Source organism: Stenella coeruleoalba (assembly GCF_951394435.1).
Source record: "Stenella coeruleoalba genome assembly, chromosome: 17".
Classification (NCBI taxonomy): domain Eukaryota; kingdom Metazoa; phylum Chordata; class Mammalia; order Artiodactyla; family Delphinidae; genus Stenella; species Stenella coeruleoalba.
The window spans coordinates 2,563,728-2,588,705 of record NC_137163.1 but is presented as its reverse complement, the minus strand read 5'-3'; the positions used below and the strand labels follow the sequence as shown (position 1 = coordinate 2,588,705).

Sequence of the window (24,978 nt, the reverse complement as noted above, 5' to 3'; positions counted from 1 at the left end):
AGATCTGAAATCAACCTGGCACCAGTGTTTGTTTAGTCCTGACTCACTAGAAAGAAAAAGAGAAGGTGACCTATGATATTTGGGGAAGAAGGAAAAGATAAAAGGTTAAAAAAATCTTGGACCAGGTTGAAGTTTAAAAGAACTGAGGCTGAGGGCTTGCCTGGTGGCGCAGTGGTTGAGGGTCCGCCTGCCGATGCAGGGGACACGGGTTCGTGCCCTGGTCCGGGAAGATCCCACATGCCGCAGAGCGGCTGGGCCCGTGAGCCACGGCCGCTGAGCCTGCGCGTCCGGAGCCTGTGCTCCGCAACGGGAGAGGCCACAGCAGTGAGAGGCCTGCGTACCGCAAAAAATAAAAAAAAAAAAAGAACGAGGCTAAGCAGCCCTTTTTACAGATGCTGGGATGGTCTGGCAGGAGCACGTGGCTCTCTGTGTCCATCAGGCCCTTCCTCACTCCTCCTTGTGTCCTCCCAGGCCGGAGGTGACAGAACTAATGTGCGTGGTGGCCCAGTTGGCGAGGCGGGCACGTGTTGGCAAACATGCCCGTGTGGGTTTGACAAGATGCAGAGCCCTTCTTGGGGCTCGCCGTCCCCACCAGCCTCCAAGGGGATGGGGCGGGGGGCCTCCTGGGGGCCCACGGGGGCTGAGCACTTGACCTGTGAGTCCCTGCACTCGCCTCTCGAAAGGGAAGCTCAGAGGGGCCAAGTAATTTGCTGCCGTGGTTCCCACAGCGCTGGGATCTGAACCCAGGTCTCCATCGCGGTGCCGGCCCTGAACCAAGCCTTGGAGCCAAGGGGCCAGTCATGGCGTCCCTGTTAGCAGCTGAAGGACCAGGCTCTGAGGGGGTCCGTCACTCGCTGAGTGTAGGGCCTGAGATTTCCTAAAAGCAGTTCCTTACCATCTCGAGCTGCTGGTGGGAAAAGCCAGGCACGTGATGTACTCCAATAAAGATGTAAAAAAAAAAAAAAATAATAATAATAATAAAGCCTGACAACTTTCTTAAAAAAAAAAAAAAAAAGAACTCACCGGGGGTTTGCTATGACGGGAGGGTCGGACAGAGCAAGGCTGGCACCGCTGCGGTGACTCTTATTTCCACCTGCTTTAGGTCGCCCAGAAAAAGGGAGTCAAGAGCCTGTCTTCTCTGGATCCGGAGGTCCTGTCGGTCTTCGTGCCTCCGTTTGTCACTAAGGAGGACAGTCAGCCGGCCGGCGTGAACTGTGTGACGCTGGGTAAGACCAGGAGGCGCTCCTTCCGGAAGAAGAGAGAGAGGCCCAAGGCGGAGCCCTCGAAGGGCCACCCCGGCGGCCCCAGGGGCCAGGACCCCGAGGACGTGGGCATCCCCAATGGCGTGGACCTGCTCGCCCTGCCGCAGCTCTGCTTCCCAGGTGCGCACGGGCCGACCTTTTCCCAGACTGGCCAGTTCCTGCTGATGAGCGGGCTTTGTTCCGGCTGCATTTCGCTCACTGAGAGATGTTCAGGTGCCTGGTGTAGAAAACTCAGACTAAGGGCTTGACAGAAGGACCTGTCTGGAGGCTCCGCAGAGGAATTGATGCGATTTCCTGCTCTCCTGGATAGGCTGGGACACCCCCTTCCCCACGGGGCTCAGGAAATAGCTACCACCCCAGGTGTGCCCTGAAGGGTCTGTCTGGGGGCCTGTTCCCATGATCCGTCACAAAGTCTTCAGAGCACAGAGTGCCAGCAAAGAAATTGCTGCTGAGGGGGAGGGATCGAGGCAGGTGGTGCACGGCCTGAAGGATTAGCGCATCTGGCCGTCAGAGTGCCACAGCAGACAGAGAGGGACGTATCCTGTCGCTTATGGGTAGCCCAGGCCTCATGGTGGCTGCCACGTGGCCAGAATGAGGTTCCTTCTTTCTTCTTTCTGCCTGCAGGGGGCGTGTGTGTGGCCTCTGAGCCCAAGGAGGACTGTGTCCACTTTCTGGTGCTGACTGATGTCTGCGGCAATAGAACCTACGGCGTGGTGGCCCAGTACTACCGACCCCTGCACGTACGTGATTCCCCCAGCTTCCCTCTGAAACTGGGTCTAGGCTGTGGGCTTTTTCTTTTGCAGTGAAACGCACATAATATGACAGTCACCATCTTAGCCATTAAAACATGTACGATTCAGCGGCTTTAAGCACATTCACAGTGTTGTGCCGCCCTCACCACTGTCTAGTTCCAAAACATGTTCGTCACCCCAAAAGGCGGAGTTGTCTCATCAGCGATGCCTCCCCAGGCCCTGCTGCCCCCGGGCCCCCGGCCATCCTTCATCTGCTCTCTGCTTCTGTGGGTTTGCCCATTCTGGACATTTCGTATGAGTGGAGGAGTCATACTCTACGCGTCCTTTTGTATCTGGTTGCTCTCACTTAGCGCGATGTTTTCAGAGTTCGTCCACGTTGGGGCCCGTGTCAGCGCTTCACTCCTTTCAGTAGCTGAGTGATAGTCCACGGTCTGTGTAAACCACGGTCTGCTTCTCTGTTCCTCAGCTGGTGGACCTTTGGGTTGTTTTCACCTTTCACGTGTGACAGGTGCCTGGGCTGAGGTTTTGAGAGGGTGACTCAGTCATCACGCGTTTGGGGAGTGTTTTCTGGGCAGGGCCCTGTGTGTGAACCAGCTGGCCTTGGGGAGTCTGTAGGGGACGTGATGGACCATAAGGTACAGGGTGACTGGCCGCCTACTTCAGCCCCAGAGGACCTGGGCGCCCAACATATGTTTTTAATGTAGTTTTAAAATTTTTATTGAAATACAGTTGATTTACAATGTTGTGTCGGTTTCAGCGTACAGCAAAGTGATTCAGTTATACATATTTATACATATATATTCCTTTTTCAGATTCTTTTATAGGTTTTTACGAGGTGTTGAATATCTGTGCTATACAGTAGGTCCTTGTTGGTTATGAGTTTTATATATAGTAGTGTGTATATTTTAATCCCAAACTCCTAATTTATCCCTTCCCTGCTTTCCTATTTGGTAACCATAAGTTTGTTTTCTATGTCTGTGAGGCTGTTTCTGTTTTGTGAATAAGCTCATTTGTCTCATCTTTTTAGATTCCGCATATAAGGGGTATCACATGGTACTTGTCTTTGTGTCTCTGACTTGCTTCACTTAGTATGATAACCTCTAGGTCCATCCATGTTGCTGCAAATGGCATTATTTTATTCTTTTTATGGCTGAGTAATATTCCATTGTATACATGTACCACCACGTCTTTATCCATTCACCTGTCAGTGGACACTTAGGTTGCTTCCATGTCCTGACTACTGTAAATAGTGCGGCTAAGAACATTGGGGTGCGTGTCTCTTTTCAGATCACGCTTTTTCCTGCATATGTGGTGGGGCCTCCACATTGTGCCCCTGGTAAGCTGTGCAGAGAGCTGTGCCTTCTGAAACCCCACTGCTGTATTCTTTTCCGCCTGAGGTCCCCCCATCACGGGCCGAGGCACCTCCTGCTCTCTCCTCTGGCCCGTGATGCCCACCTGGCTCCCAGGCCCTCTTGAATATTGCCTTTTCACTCTTTAAGCAGAGCCCCTTCTTGTGTCTCACTGTGTTCTAACCATGGTTCCTTCTCACTGAAGGCAGCGAGCTTCTCCAGGGCAGGGACCTGTCTTCCCATCTCTGTAACCCCAGCACCTCACTCAGACAGAGCGAGCTCCCCACGGGGCCCCGTCGGTGTTGGTGGAGAGGCTGGAGCTCGCTCGCACGTGGCAGTGAAACGGGTGGGAGTGGCCAGCCGTGCTGAGGACAGCTGTCCAGCCCCTGTCCAGTGTCCTTTCTGTCTGGAGAGGCCGGCACCATCGACAGTGGAGACTGGGATTTGCCGGGGTCGGCAGGTGACGCGCTGTTGCTTTCTCTCCAGGACGAGTACTGTTTCTACAACGGCAAGATGCGCTGGGAGGCGTCAGGTCTGGGCCGGAGCGCGGCCGGCTGCTTCGTGCCCTTTGCCGTGTGTGTGGTTTCCAGATTCCCCTATTACAACGCCCTCAAGGACTGCCTCTCCTGGTGAGCTGCACACACTCCCTGAAAAGCTTGCCTATGCCCCTTCCAGACGCCCCCCGCCCTGGGCAGCCAGGCTTCTGCGGTCTCACACCCACATCTTTCTCCTGTTGGTGTAAACTCCCGGAACTCCTGACACAGAGATTTCAGCCTTGATTGGCAATGCAGACGATGACCATTGGATTCTCAGATTTATTTGGTGATTTGATTTTTCTTTCAATTTCAGTTTATTGACTCATCTGAAGATCTGTAAAGATTTCGAAGTTGACAATCATATAAAAGATTTTGCTGCAAAACTGTCTTTAATACCTAGCCCGCCTCCTGGACCACTCCATTTGGTAATTAAATCCGGAATTGTCTTGTTTTTTCTTTGCAAATTGTAAAAGTAATATGATGAAGATGGTTTATTCGTTTGTTTTTAATTGATGTACGGTTGATTTACAATGTTGTGTTAATTACTGCTGTACAGCAAAGTGATTCAGTTATATATATATATATACATTTTTTAAAATATTTTTTTCCATTACGGTTTATCATAGGATATCGAATATAGTTCTCTGTGCTATACAGTAGGACCTCGTTGTTTATCCGTTCTATATATAACAGTTTGTATCTGCTAACCCCAAACTCCCAACCCATCCCTCCCCCAACCCCTTCCCCCTTGGCAACCACCAGTCTGTCCTCTGTGTCTGTGATTCTGTTTCAGTTTCATAGATAGGTTCATTTGTGCCGTAGTTTAGATTCCATATGTAAGCGATATCACATGGTATTTGTCTTTCTCTTTCTGACTTACTTCACTTAGTATGATAATCTCTAGGTCCATCCATGTTGGTGCAGATGGCATTATTTTGTTCTTTTTTATGGCTGAGTAGTATTCCATTGTATATATGTACCACATCGATGAAGATGGTTGAAATGTTTTAAATGATTTTAAGTTCTAGCTTTGTTTAAATTATGCTTCTCAAGTTCCTTACAGAAGCATTTTATACACTGTTTCCAAAGGTCAGAAAACTAGAAATAAATTAGAAAATTTATTTTCTAAAAATTTAACAATAAAATTTATCGGTCTAAAGTCAAATATTTAGGCCTGAGTTTTGCTGAGTGGCTCATGATAAATAGATGTTGAGCTAGTAATAGGCCCCTTTAGTGGTTAACATGTTAATTACTTGCTATTCAGAAAACACAAAATTTACTTAAATTACAAATTTCCCTTTTGTTTTTTTGTCTGGAATATCAGGTATTATATTTAACTCGTTAATGTTTTCTCCTGTCCAGTGTGGTTAGTAAAAAGTAACTGGTTTTTTTTTTGTTGTCGTCGTTATTCACAGTGCCATTCTGTTATTTAATTGATAGAGAAGCGTTTCCTAAACTGAGTTCTGTGAAACACTGTTCTCAAATGTTATTGCCTATTTTTAATGGGAGGTTTCAGGGTTAAGGAAAGTTAGAGAAAGACCTCATTCCCCTTTTGTCGAGTAACATGTCAGACAGCTAAGCTGTGTGATGAAACCTGTTTGACTCAGCGATTTCCAAACTCATTTAATTGTGGGATGCTTCCTTTTTAAAAAACTGACATCTATTAAATAAACGTCTTGAAATGTACAGTAAATGTCAAGTCAGTTTCACTGTATTCATCCCCTCTGGAAGATTATACGTATAAATCTTGTTTTCCTATATTTTGATTATTATGGACAGTTGAAAAAATAATTTATTAGGATATTTGTGATTATGAACTTAAAGTGTATGTATTTACTATTATCCTAAGCCCAGCAGTCTGCTGTGGGGGACACCCCGCCAACTGCATTCCCGGCCGAGGCAGGGCAGGATGTCTGTCTACCTTGGTCCCACTCCCAGAAGGCTTTGTGGGGAACAGTTGATGGATTTCCGTGCCAGGCACTTATCTTTATTTTGTGGATAACTGGTTTTTTTGTGCAGTGAAATCATCAAAGTTTGCATTCTTATTCTAGAAACTCAACACGTGCTCACTGAGGACCTGCTGCAGCAGTGAACCGAATTCCCTGAGTTAGGAACAGGTTTACAGTTCACTGTGATTCCTTGTATTCTACCTTTGAACAGAAGCAACGTATAAACAGTACTTACGAGTTTTCTGTAATCCACGAGCTTTGGAATCTTGGATTAATGAACATTTGGTTCCTCCATTTCTACCACCCCCAGTGGGAAAGTTTACTGGGGATGTTCTCGATGCCTTTTTGTCCCACGTCCACCCTATCAGTCTGTCTCCAGTAGCTGTTTCCAGTTTACACACTTCCACTGCCACCCCTGTTCTGGGCCACCAGCTTCTCCCACCTACACGACTTAGGGAGGCACTGGTCTGTCCATTTCCATTCTTGACCTTATATCAGTTCATGCTTTTGCACTGTGGCTGGAGAGGGCATTAAAATCTATAAACTGGACTTTCCTTTTGTGCTTAAAACCCCTCACTTGCTTTCTCACTCGTCGCCTTCACCCAGACCTGCATCCCTGGCCCCTGTGTCACCATTCAGCCCTGTCCAGCTCCACTCACCCCCTTGCTCACTGTTCTCCAGCTACAGTGAGAACAGATGCTGCCACAGGGCCCTTGCATGTGCTGTTCCCGGAAGTACCACTCTCTCCATTTTCCCCCTCCAGCTCCTGCTCCTTTCTCAGGCCTGGCTCAGACATCAGTTCTCCGGAGCAGCATCTCCCACACCATCTCTCTCACAGCAGCCCACTCTCCTGCAGAGTTCAGCACGCCTGCAGTTAGGGCTTGTGTGTGCGTGTTTTTTGTTTAATGTCCATCAGACTCTGAGCTGCATGAGGACAGAGGCCACATTCAGAACTGCATTTCCAGGACTTGCTACTGTGTCCAGCGCTTAGCTGCTGTCCCGTGGAGCGCTGTTCAGTGAATGAATGAGAGAATGATTCAGCATCGGCCAGCAGTGCTCATTCTATCGGGTCTGCATGTTGGTGCTCATGGTTTGTCCCAGTGGGCTGAGTTTGGATCAGACTTGTCATTGGGATCCTCCACTATCAAGTCTAATTAGCTCTCGGGTCCAAGTTGCTGTAACGGTCATCATTTGTTTCAGGGAGTGCTGTGGCTGTTTATGGTTGTGAAGAAATCCAAGAGGTCAGTTTAGGCCAATTTCATCTGACGCAGGAGCTGATTCAGCAGTGTTTTCCAGAACCTACCGCAAACCAACGTCAGGTTAGAGGTTGTCGTAGGTAATGGTCATGAGCTGTGCACCTTGCGTCTTGAATAGTGTGCATGGGCCCCGAGCTGCCGTTTCCTGTTAATTCTGGGTGGGGTCAGCTCTCACCTGTACTGATGGGAGGAGGTGGGAGGCCCCACAGTGTGGGGAGTGAGGAGGTGAGGACCCAGCCCTTTCTCTGACCACCTGGACCACTGGCCTGAGGGGAGCAAAGGCTCTAGGTGCACCCTGTGTCCCCGGGCCTGCTTTGCTTTGATCTCTGCCCTCTAGAAGTTCGGATGTTACTTGCTTTTCAAATGATGGGCATAATTGGGTGTGTCCAGTGAAACACACACATTTTTCTTCTTACTATTCCCAAGTCACTTTCTATGTTGCTTTGTGTGTGGAAGCCTGTTGTTTTTCTGGGGCTCCCATCAAGTTGAAATTTACAAAGTATTTACCTAAAATCTCTCTCCTTTTTCAGTTTATTCATCTGTAAAGTGGGGAGAATAACAGAACCCACCTCAGACAGCTTGAGTATTGAGTGCTGTGAAGTTGCTAGCACAGCACCTGAAACGTCGCAGTAGCAATGTTGCTGGTAGAGTGACTCACGTATGTGGTTGGTTCTTATCTTTTTTTTTGGCTGCGTTGGGTCTTCGTTGCTGCGTGCAGGCTTTCTCTAGTTGCGGCGAGCAGGGGCTACTCTTCATTGTGGTGCGGTGGCCTCTCCTGTTGCAGAGCATGGGCTGTAGGTGCGTGGGCTTCAGTAGTTGCAACACGCGGGCTCAGTAGTTGTGGCGCGTGGGCTTAGTTGCTCCGTGCCATGTGGGATCTTCCTGGACCAAGGCTCGAACCCATGTCCCCTGCGTTGGCAGGCGGATTCTTAACCACTGCGCCACCAGGGAAGCCCTGGTTCTTATCTTTAACTGGGTGTCTGGCTGACACATTTCCTTTTTTTGATTTGGTCATTTTTTATTTTTATTTTTTTTTAAATTTTTATTAGAGTATAGTTAATTCACAATGTTGTATTAGTTTCAGGTGTACAGCAAAGTGAATCAGTTATACATATACATATACCCAGTCTTTTAGATCCTTTTCCCGCATAGGTCATTACAGAGTATTGAGTAGAGTTCCCTGTGCTATGCGGTAGGTCCTTATTAGTCATGTGTGTTATATATAGTAGTTTGTACATGTCCATCCCAGTCTCCCAATTTATCCCTCCCTACCCCCCGCTTTCCCCTGGTAACCATAAGTTTGTTTCCTAACTCTGTGACTCTGTTTCTGTTTTTACAAAGTTCATTTGCACCATTTTTTTTTTTTTTTTTTTGCGGTACGCGGGCCTCTCACTGTTGTGGCCTCTCCCGTTGCAGAGCACAGGTTCCGGACGCGCAGGCTCAGAGGCCATGGCTCACGGGCCCAGTTGCTCCGCGGCATGTGGGATCTTCCCGGACCGGGGCACGAACCCGTGTCCCCTGCATTGGCAGGCGGACTCTCAACCACTGTGCCACCAGGGAAGCCCCGCACCATATTTTTTAGATTCCACATATAAGCGATATCATATGATATTTGTCTTTCTCTGTCTGACCTACTTCACTCAGTACGACAATCTCTAGGTCCACCCATGTTGCTGCAAATGGCGTTATTTCTTTCTTTTTTATGGCTGAGTAATATTCCATTGTGTATATGTACTATATCTTCTTTATCCGTTCACGTTTCCTTTTTGAAATACTGAGGAGAGTTTTTCATTATAAACTTTATAATTGTTAATAATTCATCACAACTTGGAATACTTAACTCTGCTTTATTTTGTTTTGTTTTGCTTTAAAACAAACACATCAGTCACATAAGTGAATCCACCTTATTTTTAATGTCTTGCTTCTGTAGCCAAACTGGGAACAAGAAAGCGAAGAGGCCCCAAGTATTGGTCGGAGGCACTTGCAAATGTCCCAACTGTCAAAAATGACAGTCTCTTTTCTTGTTTTTTGTTTTTTGTTGTTTTGTTTTGTTTTTATGGTACGCGGGCCTCTCACTGTTGTGGCCTCTCCTGTTGCGGAGCACAGGCTCCAGACGTGCAGGCTCAGCGGCCATGGCTCACAGGCCCAGCCGCTCTGCGGCATATGGGATCCTCCCGGACCGGGGCACGAAGCCGTGTCCCCTGCATCGGAAGGCGGACTCTCAACCACTGTGCCACCAGGGAAGACCTGTTTTGTTTTTTAACGTGAAAATAGAATAGTGACTAAGGTGACTGGAAGAAAGTGTGAATAGTGAGCATTTTGTCCTGTAGCCCTTTTTCTTGACCTGGTACCCTGCTGCCCTCCATTTCTCATCCTTTCACGCCTTTCCTAGAGGAAGCCTCTCTGTCTTCAGGTTCAATCGCTTCTTTCCGTTCTGTTTCCCTGAAGCTCTGCTCGTGCTCAGACCCCTCCATGTGCTCGTGGAAGAGCCCTTGCAGAGTGCCTCCCATGTGTCTGAGGCCAGGGGAAGCTTAACCCTGCTGTTCCCAGCGCCACCTTCTTGGAGGGACCGCACCTCCCTCCTTCACGTCTGCCTCGACCTATAACACGTAATAGGCGTCCTGTGAACATGGGATTTGTATTTGAAGTGTCATTTTTAAATACCCTCATTTAGAAAAAGTGCCGTTGAAATTTTTTTGTGAATTCCATGTCTTTAAGGAGCTTTGACTGTTAAATTGAAAATATAAGCGAACACCTAATAAGTAGTAACCGAGAACAATGCATGCTGGTTAAGGTTAGTTTGAACGCGGTTGATTCCGAGTTCGTGCTCGTTGGGACGGATCTCTGGAGGCCGTTTATCTTTGTTTCGTCAAGGAACTGTTTCCTAATTAATTAAAGAGTTTAAGGGAGTTTGGCTGAAAAAGACATTGAGTCCTCAGTTCATTATGAAACGTTCCTGGCAGTTCTGTTTGTCATCTCTAGACTGTTTTGTTTCTCTGTGACGTTGCAGGTGACAGCATGAGTCTCCAGACGTGTTTTCTAGCTCAGACGCTTTCTGAGCCACAATGGTGAATTTCACCGCCTTCAGTCTCCTCCGGGAGCAGCTCCCTGAGCTAATGATGGAAATTGGTCATTGCAGGTATTGAACATGAAACCACTACAGATCGTATTTCCCTCGAGAGCAGACCCCGAAAGCCCCCTCATCGACCTGGACCTTCACCTGCCCTTACTGTGCTTCAGACCTGAGAAGGTGCTACAGGTGCGCGTCCTTCCACACCTGTGAGCATCTCATGCTGACTGGCTTAATGGGGCATCAAAACTACTCAGAACACTTATCTTTCTGCTTAAAGCCGACATTCACCCCCGAGCACGCTGTTTGCAGGCAGCACTTCTCTGGGGTCAGGTGGCTTTGGTCCTGGCAAGTGGAGTGGGGACCGCAGGGTGGAAGCTGCCCCGCGCCCGGCCTCGTTGGGCGGCGGCCTCGCAGTGTTTCAGGCTTGCTCGCCGTGTTGTTGCTTCCCCAGATCCTAACGTGCCTTCTGACGGAGCAGCACGTCGTGTTCTTCTCGTCCAGCTGGGCTCTGCTGACGCTCGTGGCTGAGTGCTTCATGGCCTACCTGCACCCCCTGCAGTGGCAGCACACCTTCGTCCCCATCCTGTCGCGGCAGATGTTGGACTTCGTCATGGCGCCCACGTCCTTTCTCATGGGCTGCCACCTGGACCACTTTGAAGAAGTCAGCAAGGTTAGGCACCCGCCGCTGGATTCAGAGCATTGAGTCACGTGGGTGCTTTGCGGGGACGCGTGGGAAGCTGCTGGGAGGTGCCCTGCGGTGTGGGGGGCGCAGAGGCCCGCGGTCCCTCCATCACAGGGCGCTAATGCTACCTCCTTGTCCTCAAGGCCACACCCTGATGCCACTTCTCAGGCTACTTAAATTCACGACATCTGGTGGCTTCCAGGGTTTTCAGGGAGGTGAGGGCAGGCGTTGGAGTCGAGGGAACCGATTTCAAGTCTCAACCTCTGCTGCTTACTAGTTCTGCGACCCTGAGTGACTTACTGGCCTTTGCTAAGCCTCAGTCTCCTCATCTGGGAAGTGGGCACGGCCTCGGCCTCCCAGGGCTCTGGCTGAGGAATGTCCCCTGTCCTGCCTGGCAGGTGACTGGGCTTCATGGATGGGAGCCACCATTGTTATCACTCCATATTTTCCATCTTCCCTTTTTTGATTAAGCCTCTGTTGTTCATTAAAACCGTGGGCCTGCTTCCTAGAAGAGTGCAGGTGCATGCAGTGTATTGCTCCGTGTCCAAGGGGTCCGTGGGCCTTGCTGGGTCCAGTGGCCGTTTACTGGATTCAGCTTGGGGGCTGACCTGTGTCGGGGTGTTAGGCCTGGTTGTGAAGGGACAGGGCGTGTGCTGGCCACATCGTCACAGCAGCGTCAAGGGGCCCGTAGAGCCGGCTGGCGCACGGTAAGTGCTGAAAATGCGGCAGCTGTTTTCACTGCTGTGCTGGTGGGGTGCATTTCGAAGGGGAGCTCATGCCACAGGTTTGTGATAAACTGTGACATCGCCAGCAGGAAGAGCAGGTTGGGTTTTCTTAAAACAGCTTTTTTTCAGATATAATTTGCATACCACAGAGTTTCCTGGACTTAACTGTACAACTCAGTGGCTTTAGGAACTTGGTAGAGCTGTGACAGCTCATTTTAGACCCTTTGGTCAGCCCACAAAGAAACCCTGCATGTGTTAGCAGCCATCCCCCAACCCCCCAGACACTGGCGACCAGCATCTACTTTCTGTCTCTGTGGAGTCGCCTGTTGTGTACACGTGGATTTTACGTAAATGGAATCATTCAGTGCGTGGTCTTTTATGACTGTCTTCTTTCACTTAGCGGCATGTTTTTTGAGGTTCGTCCGTGTAGCAGCACGTTATTTTTATTGCCGAGTAGGATTCCCTTGAATGAAGAGGCCACAGTTGTTTATCCATTCGGGAGTTGAGAGCATTTGGGGTTGTTTGGACGTTTTGACCACAGCTGTGAATAATGCAGCTGTGGACACTCATGTACGAGTTTTTGTGTGGACACGCGTTTATTTACCTTGGTACGTACCTAGGAGAGGAATTTCCGGGTCAGGTGCCAGCGCTGTGTTTAACCATTTGAGAAATGTCCAGACTGTCGTTCCCCGCTGCTGCCCCAGACACCTTCCCTCCAGCAGAGGGCGAGCTCGATTTCCGCACTTCCTCCCAATGCTTGTCTTCTGTCTTTTTGATTCTCATCCTCCTGCTGGGTAGTTTTGCTGTGCGTTTCCCCAGTGACTCGCGATGTGCAGCACTTTTCCTTGCGTTTATTGGTAGTTGGTACGGGGTAGGTTCTCATTTAACTTCTTATTTTATTATTTTTAAATTTTTATTAGAGTATAGTTGATTTACAGTGTTGTTTAACTTTATTTTGAAAATTTCTAAGTGTACGCAAAAGCTGAGAGAAGAGTGGAAGGGATGCCGTGCACCGCTCTTTGTCCTCAGCCATCATCCGTTTTTTTCCCGGCGTTTTAGAGCAAATCCTGGCCAAGCCCAGCGTCCCTCCTGGGGCGGAGCCGGGACGTCTGTGTTGTTGGCAGAACCTATGATTCACCAGGGGACAAACACTGTGGGAAAAGGCCATTCAGACCTCATGGAAGGAATGGAAAAACGTCACCCTCGCAAATGAGGAAAAAATAGGCATACTTTGTAGTTCAAAATTGTGTTTCTTTTTTTAGTCATTAGGGGAAAAACTGTCTTGTTTCAGCCCCTTTAGGAGGGAAACTTGCAGACATATTTACTTGATTCCAGTCCGCAGTCACAAAGGAAGTCGTTTTAGTGGTTTACCTGTTCTGGGTGGTTTTTAGGGCAAAGCAGCAGGTCTTGACTGAAAGTGTTTTGGGGTTTGTATGTCTTCTCGATGTGCTGGGAGCTCGGAAGGGGCCCTTGTTAAAGCTCCGTGTTCGTGCTCACGAGCGCGGCCTGTCCCCTGCTGGTTTAGCCTCTGCTCTGGGAGACGTGTTTGTGCCTATCTCACGTGCCATGAAACGCGTGCTGAGTGGCCGGCCCAGCACGAAAGCTGGGGAGGATTCTGGCGTCCTGTTCCCGGGACAGTTGAAGTGTAGAACTCCGGAGTGTGACTCATTATTTGTGTGTTTTGTCACAGATAAGACTTAACAAGTAAGCCATCCACGCATCTCAAGAACTCTTAAGTGTGTGGGATCCCTGAGCCCAGGACCCGCCTGTGCTCTGGTCCTGGGGCAGGTGGGGTGCAGAGCTGGCTGGGCCACTCAGCGGGCACCCTGAGTGTTGAATGTCGGAGTGCTCCCACTGGGGCTCTGGAATGTTCTCTCCAGGCTCCCTGAAGTGGTACATGGAGTGTTTGCACAAGGGTGGGTGAAGGCCTGACCTCGTATGTTGGAATCTTGACTCAAAGAGGCATTTTTAATCAAATTAGCTTGTTAACCTAACTCACGGTATGCGCCGCATTTTTCTGGTAGATAATATAAGGCTTTGTGTGCGTATTAGATACGAGAATTTAATTATCGATGACACGATCTTGGTGAATGCAAAGTGTATCTTTGTGTTTTCAAAGATGTAAACAAATTCAGATTCTTACTCGATCTTTACAAACTTATTTTATAGGAAGCCGATGGTTTAATTCTGATAAACATCGACACTGGGAGCATCACCTTCTCTAACGATGAGGACGTTGACGTTCCTGACATCCCTCTCCTGGCGGCACAGACGTTTATTCAGAGGTAAGGGGGGAAATAGTAGGTATTTGGAAAAATCTTGTTCAGGTTCATACTTGCCAATTTCAAGTATCTCTTCCAATCTTATATTAACAAATGGTTTATGTAATATTTAGTAGTTTGGAAATTGTGAATATTTAAAAATAAAAGTCATTTGTCTTCATTCCAATCTTGTCTAAATACTAACGATGGCCCCCAGGCCAGGGGACGGTCACACCCGCGGGACACCTCTCGACCCTCTTCTGTGCCTGTGATCTCTGAAGTTCCTTCTCTGTCCTTCATTCCTTCATTCATTCATTCATCCACTCACCAGATATGTATCCAATGCATTGGGCAGAGTATGTATATAATGGGCAAACAGATGTGGCATCTGCCCCATGGCACTGTCAGTCGGGGGCCCCTGACGGCCATGACCCGCCGTCCTTCCCTGGGCAGGAAGCTGTCTTCCCCTTTCACCCCCCCACCCCCCTACCCAGTGCTCTCTTAGTTCTCTTATTTTTTCGTACCTGTTTTGTGGCTCTTTGTGGTTTTTCCATCTCTATGACTACACTTCATTGGCTGAGATCAGGCAAGACAAAATTTTTCCAAAAAGGGCAGATAATAATTGTTGTAGGCTCTGCAGGCCCTGCGGCCTCTGTGGTGATCGGAGAGGCCTGACGGGGACTGCCCCATGTACTTCTTTCGGGGGGGTGAAAGGAGGTGTGATTACTATTTACGCTGGGAAGAAGGTGCATCTGGGGCAGGTGGGTCGGGGCAGAGCCAGGGCTCCCTCAGGTGGACCTGCGGAGGACGTTTCCCCCTTTGGAATCTAATCAAATGGTGGTGGGAGAGTCCCTGCTTTTAGTCCTCCAGCTCGTGTGTGGACTTGAGGCAGGCCTGGCATGCAGCTCGTGGTGGGACCCATGGAGGGTGTGGGGCGGGGGCTAGTGCAGCAGGTGCTCCCGGCTGTCGTCAGGTAGCTGGACTGGTGCTCTGGTGACGCAGGAGCTGGTGACGCAGCCCGTCTTTTATCAGTGCCGACTGTTCCCCTTTACTTTGTCTGCTTTGTCTGCTGGAGGTCAGATGCGGGAGGAGCTGAGGCCTGAGTGGAGGGGAAGGAACGGGTGGTTCTGTGTTGGCTCCCTGACTTGGCTGTTCTCATTTCTGCCTCTTACCTCAGCGAGCGCTGCTGTAACAAACACCACCTAAGCAACAGACGTTTATTGTCTCCCAGTCCTGGAGGCTGGAAGTCCGAGATCATGGTGTTGGCAGAGTTGGTTCCTCCTGAGGCCTCTCTTTTTGGTGTGTAGATGACTGTCTTCTCCCTGTGTCCTCACGTGGTCGTCCCTCTGTGGGTGTCCGTGTTCCAGTCTCCTCTTATAAGGACACCAGTCATATTGGATTAGGTCCCCCCTTGTGACCTCATTTTAACTTAATGACCTCCTTAAAGGCCCCGTCTCCAAACACAGTCACACTCTGAGGTGCTGGGGGTTAGGACTCCAACCTAGGAATTTGGGGGGACACAATTCAGCCTATAACACCTTGGTATCAATGATTTCTTCTATCTGGATGGTTTGTACAAAGTACGTGGGAGTGCCATCTTCATTATTGTTCCTTCCGTCTTCAAAAAATTTATAAAACTCCCCAAGCTGAGTCCACGGGTGTGGAGTCCTGCGTGGCTGGCGGGCGGTGCGCAGGGGGCCCAGCCAGGGGTCTGGGTGGGAGCGTCTCCCTGCGTGAACTCCGAAGGTGAAGCCCACATTCCTCATCATCCAGTCACTTTCTGATAAGCGCAGTCCCCAGTCCCCGGACTTGCAGAGGGTGACTTTCCAGGACTGGTGTTTGCCAGCGCTGGGCGCAGCTTCTCAAGAGTGTGCTTGGGTGGCGCATCCCCAGTGAGATGGGATCTTACCTCTGCCCTCGTGTTATTGTTAGAATTCTAGAACATGCCTGGGGGGTTGGAGTCTCGCTTGGCCAGGGCCCCAGACAGTGGGACGTGGAGTCTCAGGCTCACCGTGGGGGGCGCTGTATAAATGTGAACTAACCCGTGCGTGGTCGGAGGCTCGTCTGTGAAGGGCTCTGGGACCGTGATCTGGGCTGTGGCAGTGGGTCTCCCCACGGGGCCTGGGGTGACGAGCGCCCACACTCGGTATTGGCCGGGAGAGACAAGGGGCAGCAGCGCCCTTCTTCCCTGAGACGCCCCGTGCCTGGCCGCCCACTGCCACGCTGTCTTCCTCATCATGATCAGAGTGTGTGTCCGCCGGGTCCCCTCTGCCCCACCTGACCTTTGGATACTGTTGGGTGGGTTTACTTTGCATATTTAAAGCCTCAGACTTGCTCTTTGGTGTCCAAAGTCTCATGTAAAAGTGCAGCCTTGGGGGCTTCCCTGGTGGCGCAGTGGTTGGGAGTCCGCCTGCCGATGCAGGGGACACGGGTTCGTGCCCCGGTCTGGGAAGATCCCACATGCCGTGGAGCGGCTGGGCCCGTGAGCCATGGCCGCTGAGCCTGCGCGTCTGGAGCCTGTGCTCTGCAACGGGAGAGGCCGCAGTGGTGAGAGGCCCGCGTACCGCAAAAAAAAAAAAAAAAGTGCAGCCTTGGGCAGTGTTGGGGAGGCCAGGATCCTGTGTGATGAAAACCGCTGTGAGCCCCCGTCCCTGAGAACCTCCGGACAAGTAAGTGGCCGTGCCTCGTGCCCCCGAGCCTGCCTGGGCAGGGAAGCTGCGCCGTCCCTCCCAGACCCACTGGAAACCCTTTGGCCGTCGTGGAAGGGCAGGTGCCTGCAAAGGAGGACAGGACACTCAGCTTGTGTAAAGACGTGTGTGGTCCAAAGACGAGGCCTTCGTGAATCCTGCACTAATGAGCCGTTTGTGCTGGGAGGTGAATAAACTCCCAATAGGGATGTATTTGTAATGATACCCTCCCCGCCCCAGTTATCGATAGGGAGTCTGAGTGTCCTGAGAGTGTTAACTTCCCTCTTCCCGGAGGGTTCTCTCTGACCGGTAGGCAGCAGTCAGTCGCGTGATACGGGCTGGGCCGTGGTCAGTGTCTCTCTGCTCCTTCCCAGGGTCCAGAGCCTTCAGATGCACCGTGAGCTGGACCTCGCTCACCTCTGCGCCAGCACAGACCTGAACGAGGGCCGAGCCTGCCAGCGGGCCTGGCAGCAGCGGCTTAACTGTCAGATCCAGCAGATCACCCTGCAGCTGCTCGTCTGCATCTTCAGGTGTTTAAAGCAACCTGCTCCCCAGCCAGCTCCCGGTTCCACAGTGGCCACGGCCCCAAAGCCCGGGGACTGAAATCCAGGAGTGATGAGAGAGAGGCCCCTGCCTCCACGAGGATCCCTGGGAGTGTGTGTACCCCGCCTGGGGCCTTGCCACCCCCTCGTCTCTCTTGCGATTGACCACCTTGGATAGTCAGGCCCGGGTAGGGGGACAGACGGATCATTTCGGGAATGAAGCTGCCCAAAGGAGAGCCCAGGCTGGAGCACCCAGGACTGGCCCCCGTTAGAAACTCTTCTTCTTTCTTCCCACCACTGTCACCGTCAGCATCTATGGTGTGCTGTTGGGAGCCAGCCCTTGAGCTGAATCAGTTAAATAGACAGTGCGGTGTGTTTACTTCAGTGCGATACAGTGCAGGCGTCGAGTGCCTGCTGCTGGCCTGAATGTGCCTCATTTAAGGAGCATGATGGTGAACGTGTGCCCACGTTTATAGCAGCCTTTGTGGAGACGTTATTGGCGGCAAAGCCTTCAGGCCTTTTCTTTCTTCCCACTCTCCCTTCTCTGCTTTGTCTTGCAGCCTCTTCTCTCCCTCTCTCTCTCCCTCCCTCTCTCTCTCCCTTTCCCCTCTCCCTCTCTCCCTCTTTCTCTCTCCCTCCCTCTCTCTCTCCCTCCCTCTCTTTCTCCCTCCCTCTCTCCCTCTCTCTCCCTCCCCCCATCTCTCCCTCTCTCTCTCTCTCTCCCCCCTCCCTCCCTCTCTCCCTCTCTCCCTCTCTTCCCTCTCTCCCTCTCCCCCTCTCTCTCCCTCTCCCTCTCTCCCTCCCTCTCTCCCCCTCCTTTTCCCCCCTCCCTCTCCCTCCCTCTCTCCCTCCCTCTCTCTCTCCCTCCCTCCCTCTCTCCCTCCCTCTCTCTCTCTCTCCCCCTTCCCCCTCTCCCTCTCTCCCTCTTTCTCTCTCCCTCCCTCCCTCTCTCCCTCCCTCTCTCCCTCCCTCTCTCTCTCCCTCTCTCTCTCCCTCTCTCTCTTTCTCTTTCTCTCCCTCTCCCTCTCTCCCTCTCTCCCTCTCTCTCTCTGTCTCTCCCCCCTCCTCTGTCTCTCTCTCTGTCTCTGTCTCTCTCCCCGCCCTCTCTGTCTCTCTCTCCCTCTCCCTCCCTCCCTCTCTCTCTTTCTCCCTTCCCCCCTCCCTCTCTTCTTCTCTCTCTCTCCCTCCCTCTCTCCCTCTCTCCCTCTCTCCCTCTCTCTCTCTCTCTCTCTCTCTCCCCCTCTCTCTCCCTCCCCCGTCTCTCCTTCTCTCTCTCTCCCCCCCCACTCTCTCTCTCTCTCTCTCTCTCTCCCTCCCACTCTCTCTCCCTCTCCCCGCCTCACCTCCTGGGTTGTGTAGCAGGGAGGGTGGCAACACCAGGTCCCCTTCGGATCTGGACAGACCCTGCCTGGGAGGGGTCTTTAAACCAGAGCTGGCCAACTTGATGACACTCAGTGTGATTCTTTCAAAATCAGCATTTTAATGGTTGTATTCTTTGGCTGTCTGTATGTATGTAAGCAAATGATTTATTAGGAAGACGGGATGTCAGGTTATAGATGGGTTGTATTAGCTCTTTGCTCAGAGCAGTATAATTTGTGTGGTTGTCGAAATGTAGTTTTCCTTTTGTTCTTTTAATATGAAATCTTTCATGAAGGGTTTTTTTTTTTAATACTCTGCAAACTTGATGAGTTTAGTTCATTAAAAAGAAAATACGATATCAGGTGAAGTAATTTTTTCCCTCACAAGAGAAGGAAAACATCGGACGTGCTACGTCCTGAATATGCCCTGTAGGATTACTGATTCTCTTGGTAGGCTCTCACGGCAGATCAGGGGGTCGTGTGCCCAAGCCCCCACGGTGTAGGATGGGGAAGTGGCCGGCGAGGGTCCGGCTGGTGGCCGAGCTGGGTCAGTGCTCAGAGTCTGGGTGCCCTTCCTGTGTCACCACCCTGAACTCAGTTTTATTTGTATGAACAATTATGGGTGATTGCGTCTTCATTTGCATAAGGAGCTAGGGGGCTCGAAGAAGACAGACACCCCCCCACCCTGACCTTCATTCCAGTTGGGGGAAAGCTCTGCTTGAAGTGACGAGAAAGCCCCACCACAGAATACATCCAAACCGTGTCCCTCAGCGCTCAGGGTACTGTTCCTACAGACAGGGCTTTTCAAAGTGTGGATTTCTTGTTACTGTTTTTCTGCTAACAGCAATGTCTTTTTCATGTATTTAAAAATATTTCAACTCTTAGACTATCTTTCTTCATCAGGGGAGTGAAGAATCACTTAAATTATGAACATAGGGTGTTCAATAGTGAAGAGTTTCTCAAAACAAGAGCTCCGGGGGACCAGCAGTTTTATAAACAGGTAAGAGGTGTGTGGGGTTTGTGTGTGTGTATAGTCGCTCCTTCGCCCTTTTCTGTATCTAAAGTATTTTTCAAGTCGTGTTTCCAGTATCTGTTAATATTCTATTCAGTGTCTTAGCTTTTCTATAAGTTTGTTTTAGCGTGGTTTCTTCTGATCCTTTGGCCAGCTCTGATTTTTTTTAATTGACTTTTTAGAGTGGGATTTACATATAACAGAATGCACTCATTTTAAGTATAGTGAGTGCAGAGTTTTGACCAAGGCGTGTACCTGGTCGCCCCTTCCTCAGTCTGGATCTAGAACCTTTCCATCATGCCGCACAATTCCATGCCCTTCCCATCACCGCCCCCTTCCCAGGGCCGGGCAGCATCCACACTCCCTGGGAGCTGACTTGGAGATTGTTGCGTGTGAGTCTGGAGACGGGGTGCGCTGGCTGTGAGGTGCGGAGCGTTAGAGAGGCTGCCGTCCCCAGGAGACGCCAGAATCCATGACGAAACACAGGGACTGCGGCTGCTGCTGTCCCGGGGGGCAGGGTGGTTTGGACTTTTGAACTTTCTGTGGTTTTTCAAATGCAAAGAGTGGCTGATTCTTTGAGATTGGCTGGTGAGGGATTGAGGGGAAATCTTAGATTATGATAAATTAAGAAAGCTACCTGTGTCTGGGCACTTTTGTCCAAAGGTGCTGGCGAGAGGCCTCGGGTCGGGAAGGGCCACCCGTGCAGTGGCTGCAGCTGCCCTGGCAGCTCGGGGAGGAGAGGACCGTGGACCAGGCGCAATAACCTGCCCCTCGGTGTCTGTTCCAGGTCTTGGATACCTACATGTTTCATGCTTTCCTCAAGGCTCGGCTCAGCAGAAGGATGGACGCCTTTGCCCAGATGGACCTCTGCACGCAGTCCGAAGAGGACAGGTTTGCATATTACGTTCTAAAGGATGCACGACTCCTTGGGTGTCCGTGTGCTCAAGGAGCACAGTTTTATGTGGAAGGATAAATGACAAATTCGATCAGAGAAGTCTCACATTTAGAAATTCATAATGAGTCGGGTAACACGTCAGGCTCCTCCCCGTGCACTTCTGTTTCTTGCGGGGGGCGCTGGACGTACCTGCAGAGGCAGCTCTGGGTACCTGCAGCGGTAGCTCTGGGTCTTTGTGCTGTTTTCTCCCCATTTCCTTCTCTTTCTCTCCCCACATCGTCACCGTTTCCCGCCTCTTCCATGCCGCTTTTCCTGAACCCCTCAAACGCATGTCGGCTGTCGATGACGCCCTTGTTCTGTGTGTTGTGGCTTCTCCTGGGGTGTGGACTGTATGCAGCCCTCACTACACGTGGGAGAGCCAGGAGCGTGCCTGCCGTTTCCCGCTCCGTGTGGCAATGCTGGATTCTGGTCACCACGGTGGGGAGAATGCCCAGTTGAGCCTGTGCTTCAACCGTTGCCGTGTCTACGAGGTGTTGGGTTTTTCCACCCAGGATAGACGGGATGCTCCTGAGTCCAAGAAGACCCACCGTGGAGAAGATGGCCAGCCGGAAGCCCTCGGCCCCGCACGGGGCTCACAGGCGCATGGTGGTCAGCATGCCCAACCTGCAGGACATCGCGGTGCCCGAGCTGCCGCCCCGGAACTCGTCGCTGCGGAAGATGCGTACCGAGGATTGCGGAGGCAGCCACGCAGGTGGTGCAGCCACGCCTGTGCTGTGGCTTTCCTCGCTCACTTGGTTCTCGTGCTGCCCGTCACTGAAAGAAACCACAGCTCGTTTCAGTAGAAGCGAAGGGGGGCTTATGGCTGTAGCTTTCTGGCAACTAGTCATTTGAAATATTTTTAGAACATTCATTTTGCAGACTGTGCTTATTACAGAAAGCGATTTCTCGTCTGCATTTTCCATCGCCCCGTCCCACTGTTTTCATACTTGTGTGTGTATATGCACGTATGTGTATGTGTACATAGGAGATACGTGTTTACATATATGACTGTCTAAGGGGATGCAGCAACTCTTAGGCCCCCAGTGATTGCCAGGCCCTTCCTACGGGCTGAGGGTACAGAGGAAGCCAGTGCCCTTGGGAGAAACTGCAGTGAGGCCAGCGCTGTGAGCCGCTCGGACCCCCAGTGGCTGCTGCCTCGGGCTAAGGCACCAGTACCAGCTGGTACCTCCTGGCGCATTCGCGGGAGAGCTGGAGGCTGAGTGGGGATCATGCCGGCGACGCCAGGAGGGGCCGCGTGTTCAAATGAAAAGACCTTACTGACCTTCTGGAGGCTCCTGGTGGGTCTGAGTCCCCTGCACAGCTGCTTCCTGGCTGTGTGACCCTGGGGTACCCAGTAGCTGTGTACCGGCGACCCGGGGAGGCCTCAGTCCCCACCCTGGGAGATGGGCGTGGTAACAGTACCCATGGCGCAGAGCTGCTGTTACGGTGAATGAAACAGCTGTTTGGGAGGTTTACCCGCCTGGCAGGTGCGTCTCGGCCTAGGTTATTAGCTTAGTCCTTCAACAAAGACTCACCGCCACGTGTTTCAACTTAGCATCAACAGTTTTAACAAATAACACTATTTGTGCCATGGGAGCAGTGAGGGGCCCCGTTCAGCGTGGGGCACGTGGAACTTTCTGGAAGAGGCACGGGGCGTCCTGCTCCACGCTGCACCCGAGGCACAGAAACGGCCCTGGGCAGGGTGACGGGGTGGGAACGCGTGTCTGTTTCTAAGGTCCGTGCTAACCGTTCATCTCCCCTTCACTTCTCAGTTCTGGACGTGCCCCCCAAGTTGACATACACCTTCAAGATCCCGGAAATCCACTTTCCACTGGTGGGCCAGTGTGTGCAGGCGTTCCACGCGGACTGCGTGGCCCAGCTGAGCAAAGCCATGGACTCGCTGGCCCCCGAGAACTCGGTGCTGCTGGCGAGGTACTTCTACCTGCGCGGGCTCGTCCAGCTGATGCAGGGCCAGCTGCTGGGCGCCCTCCTGGACTTCCAGAGCCTGTACAAGACGGACGTGCGCATCTTTCCCGCCGACCTCGTCCAGAGGACGGTGAAGTCCCTGTCGGCGCCCGAGCGCGCGCAGGCCGAGCGGACGCCCGAGCTGCGCCGGCTCATCAGTGAGGTCGTGGACAAGCCCGAGGACGCCCCCAAGGCCGACGACCGCGTGAAGAACTTCGAGCTGCCCAAGAAGCACATGCAGCTGGACGACTTTGTGAAGAGGGTGCAGGAGTCGGGCATCGTGAAGGACGCGGGCATCATACACCGGCTCTTCGAGGCGTTAACCGTAGGTAGGAGGATGCCCGCGGGGTGGGCGGCGCAGACCTCGAGGCATTAACCGTAGGTAGGAGGATGCCCGCTGGGTGGGTGGCGCAGACCCTCGAGAGCAGGTTGGCCCAGCCTGGAGGAGCCTTGCGGGGCGGGCGAGGGCTTTACCTGCTTCCTGGGCTGGCCGAGGCTCTGGGAAGGGGGTGGGGATGGAGGGCCTGGTGACACTTAATGGCATCTCTCCCGTCCTGGGGGGTTGCTCGCTGTGTGCTGACCCCTTCCTCCCACATGGGGACGCATGTCTCCAGCCGGAATGCTTCAGGCACCTCCACCGCCGCTGCTTTTGTTTCCCACGTTTACTGCAGTCGTCTGGTTGGTCCAGAACCCTTTCCTCCCCTCCCTCCTCAGAGGGACACTGTCCCAAACTTGACCTTTCCCTTCTGACCAAGTTCTTATGCGTTTGCGGCACGTGGACGCACCCACAAGCAGGTAGGATTTGTGCGTTTGTAAACTATACGTGACTCACGCGGTACGTGTGTGTTGGTCTGCATTTTCAAAGCGTATCCGTGGTGCTCACAGGCGTCTCGCCGTGCCTTTGCTGCCGACGGTGTTGTGCACGTGAGGGCGGCGCAGCGTGTTGGCCTGTACCCTTGGTCGTGTCCGCCTGTCCTGATGCTGACGAGTGAGGCTCGCAGCCTGCCCCCCGGTCGTGGATGGCCTTCTCTAGGATGCTGCTGCAGCCCCGTCGGGTGGGAGCTGCCATCCCCCCAGCAGGTCCCTCAAGGCGGGTCTGCAGCACGGGAGGCTGCCCAGCCGCACCTCCTGGGCAGCGCGGGGTGCAGTTGTCTGAAGTATTCTGCGGTTTGGTGAGCAAGGTGGCCTCGCACTGAGCGTCGGCACCTGTGCTCGGGGCGTCTGGGCCTCTCTCCTTGGAGCTGCGCGGCACAGCCTGGCCTGTTTTTCCATCGGGTCGGATCTCCTTCCGTGTCCTGTGCGGGAGTCCCTGTGTCCTCTGGAAAGGCCGTGCTTTGCTGGTAACAGGTGTGGGATGTCCTTCCTCGTTACGCGGCTGCCGTCAAGTTGCCCGGCCTCTCTGTACCCACGCGTGCCGCCTTCCCACCAGTGGAGGGATGGGGCCGCTTGTTCACAGTCCCTCCATCGGTCTGATGGGGGCGCGGCCGGCCCAGCGCCCACGGGACCCTCCGCGTGGTGTCACCTTATGTCGGCCGCGGAGAAGTGGCCCGTCGTGGCCAGCCAGTCTCATCTCCCTGGGCATCTGTGGGCGACTGGTGCTGCCCAGGGGACTCCCATGGGCAGGGCAGTGGGGGGTGCACTGAGTCCGCCAGGGGCAGAGGTTCTCGCGGGGTCAACCAGCAGCACCCAGGCCACCGGGAGGTGGGGCGCAGGCGCTGTGGGGCTCAGCGCTCTCAGAGGAGGCCCTGCCCCCCCCTTCCCACGCGGGCCCTCGCGAGGACACAAGGATACGAGCACTAGGCCAGCTGCAGGGCCTGAAGTACCGCGGCGTAATCCACCCGGGGGGGCAGTTCTCGTGTGACGAGGTGTCTGGACGTGCAGCCGGCCCTTTCCTCTCCCCCCAGCCCAGCCCATTGCTGCGCAGCCCGGGGGGCCGATGGCCTGGGCGGCGCTCTTTTCCTGGGAGAAGAGGGCCTGGCCCTCCCAGCTCTCATCTCTCCTTGGCCAGAAGCGTGTCCCACGGGAGCCAGACAGTGTGGCTTACGGCTGAACACGTGGGCGCCGTCCAGCAGCCCCAGACTTGCGGGGACGTGAAAGGACACCCGGGAGGGCATCCTCAGATGACCACGGTGACAGTGCCGTCGATGGCCCTGTTGTCACTTAGGCTCCATTCGCATTGCAAGCAGGTCATTGTTGGCCTTGATTCTGGGATACGTGCACCGTTGTCGCGCAGCATCCAATGTACGTTTCTGCCTGACGGGCGCGTATGTGCTAATAAAAGGAGGATTAGGTCAAAGCCGAAGGTCACCATCTTAGAATAAACGGATGTAACATAAGAACACACGTCGGAGTCTGGTATTCGAGGTGCAGGGCCCTCACGACCTGGCCCCAGGGCGGGGAGTCAGCTGTGTGTGGCCTTCAGTGTGGCCCACGGGAGCTGGTGACCCTGCCTCCCCCGTAAGATGAGCTGGAGGGGTTGTGTTGGAGTGCGGGTGAGGGGCAGAGATGAACAGGTGGCATGTTTGTGCAGAATTGGAGACGAATGCGCGTTCTGTCCGCGGCTGCGGGTGTGCGTGGTGGCCCCTCGTGTGCACGGTGGCTATTGCTGTGTGGGTGCCATGGGCGTGCGCCGTCC

At 52.6% G+C, this 24,978-nt stretch overlaps 1 protein-coding gene across 4 annotated transcripts in view; it reads left to right on the top strand.

The window, feature by feature from the left end:
- Positions 1-24,978, top strand: part of DENND3 (DENN domain containing 3) — a 58,809-nt gene that overhangs the window by 9,182 nt on the left and 24,649 nt on the right. For 3 of the 4 annotated variants that reach the window (XM_079902254.1, XM_079902253.1, XM_079902252.1), the window contains exons 2-13: positions 1,103-1,382; positions 1,887-2,002; positions 3,850-3,992; positions 4,213-4,324; positions 10,244-10,363; positions 10,629-10,847; positions 13,754-13,869; positions 16,907-17,062; positions 19,336-19,432; positions 20,232-20,335; positions 20,891-21,090; positions 22,151-22,672. In XM_079902254.1, coding sequence (XP_079758380.1) covers positions 1,103-1,382; positions 1,887-2,002; positions 3,850-3,992; positions 4,213-4,324; positions 10,244-10,363; positions 10,629-10,847; positions 13,754-13,869; positions 16,907-17,062; positions 19,336-19,432; positions 20,232-20,335; positions 20,891-21,090; positions 22,151-22,672 — 2,185 coding nt within the window. The remainder of the gene's footprint in view (positions 1-1,102; positions 1,383-1,886; positions 2,003-3,849; positions 3,993-4,212; positions 4,325-10,243; positions 10,364-10,628; positions 10,848-13,753; positions 13,870-16,906; positions 17,063-19,335; positions 19,433-20,231; positions 20,336-20,890; positions 21,091-22,150; positions 22,673-24,978) is intronic. The other variant, XM_079902255.1, reaches the window with a different exon arrangement.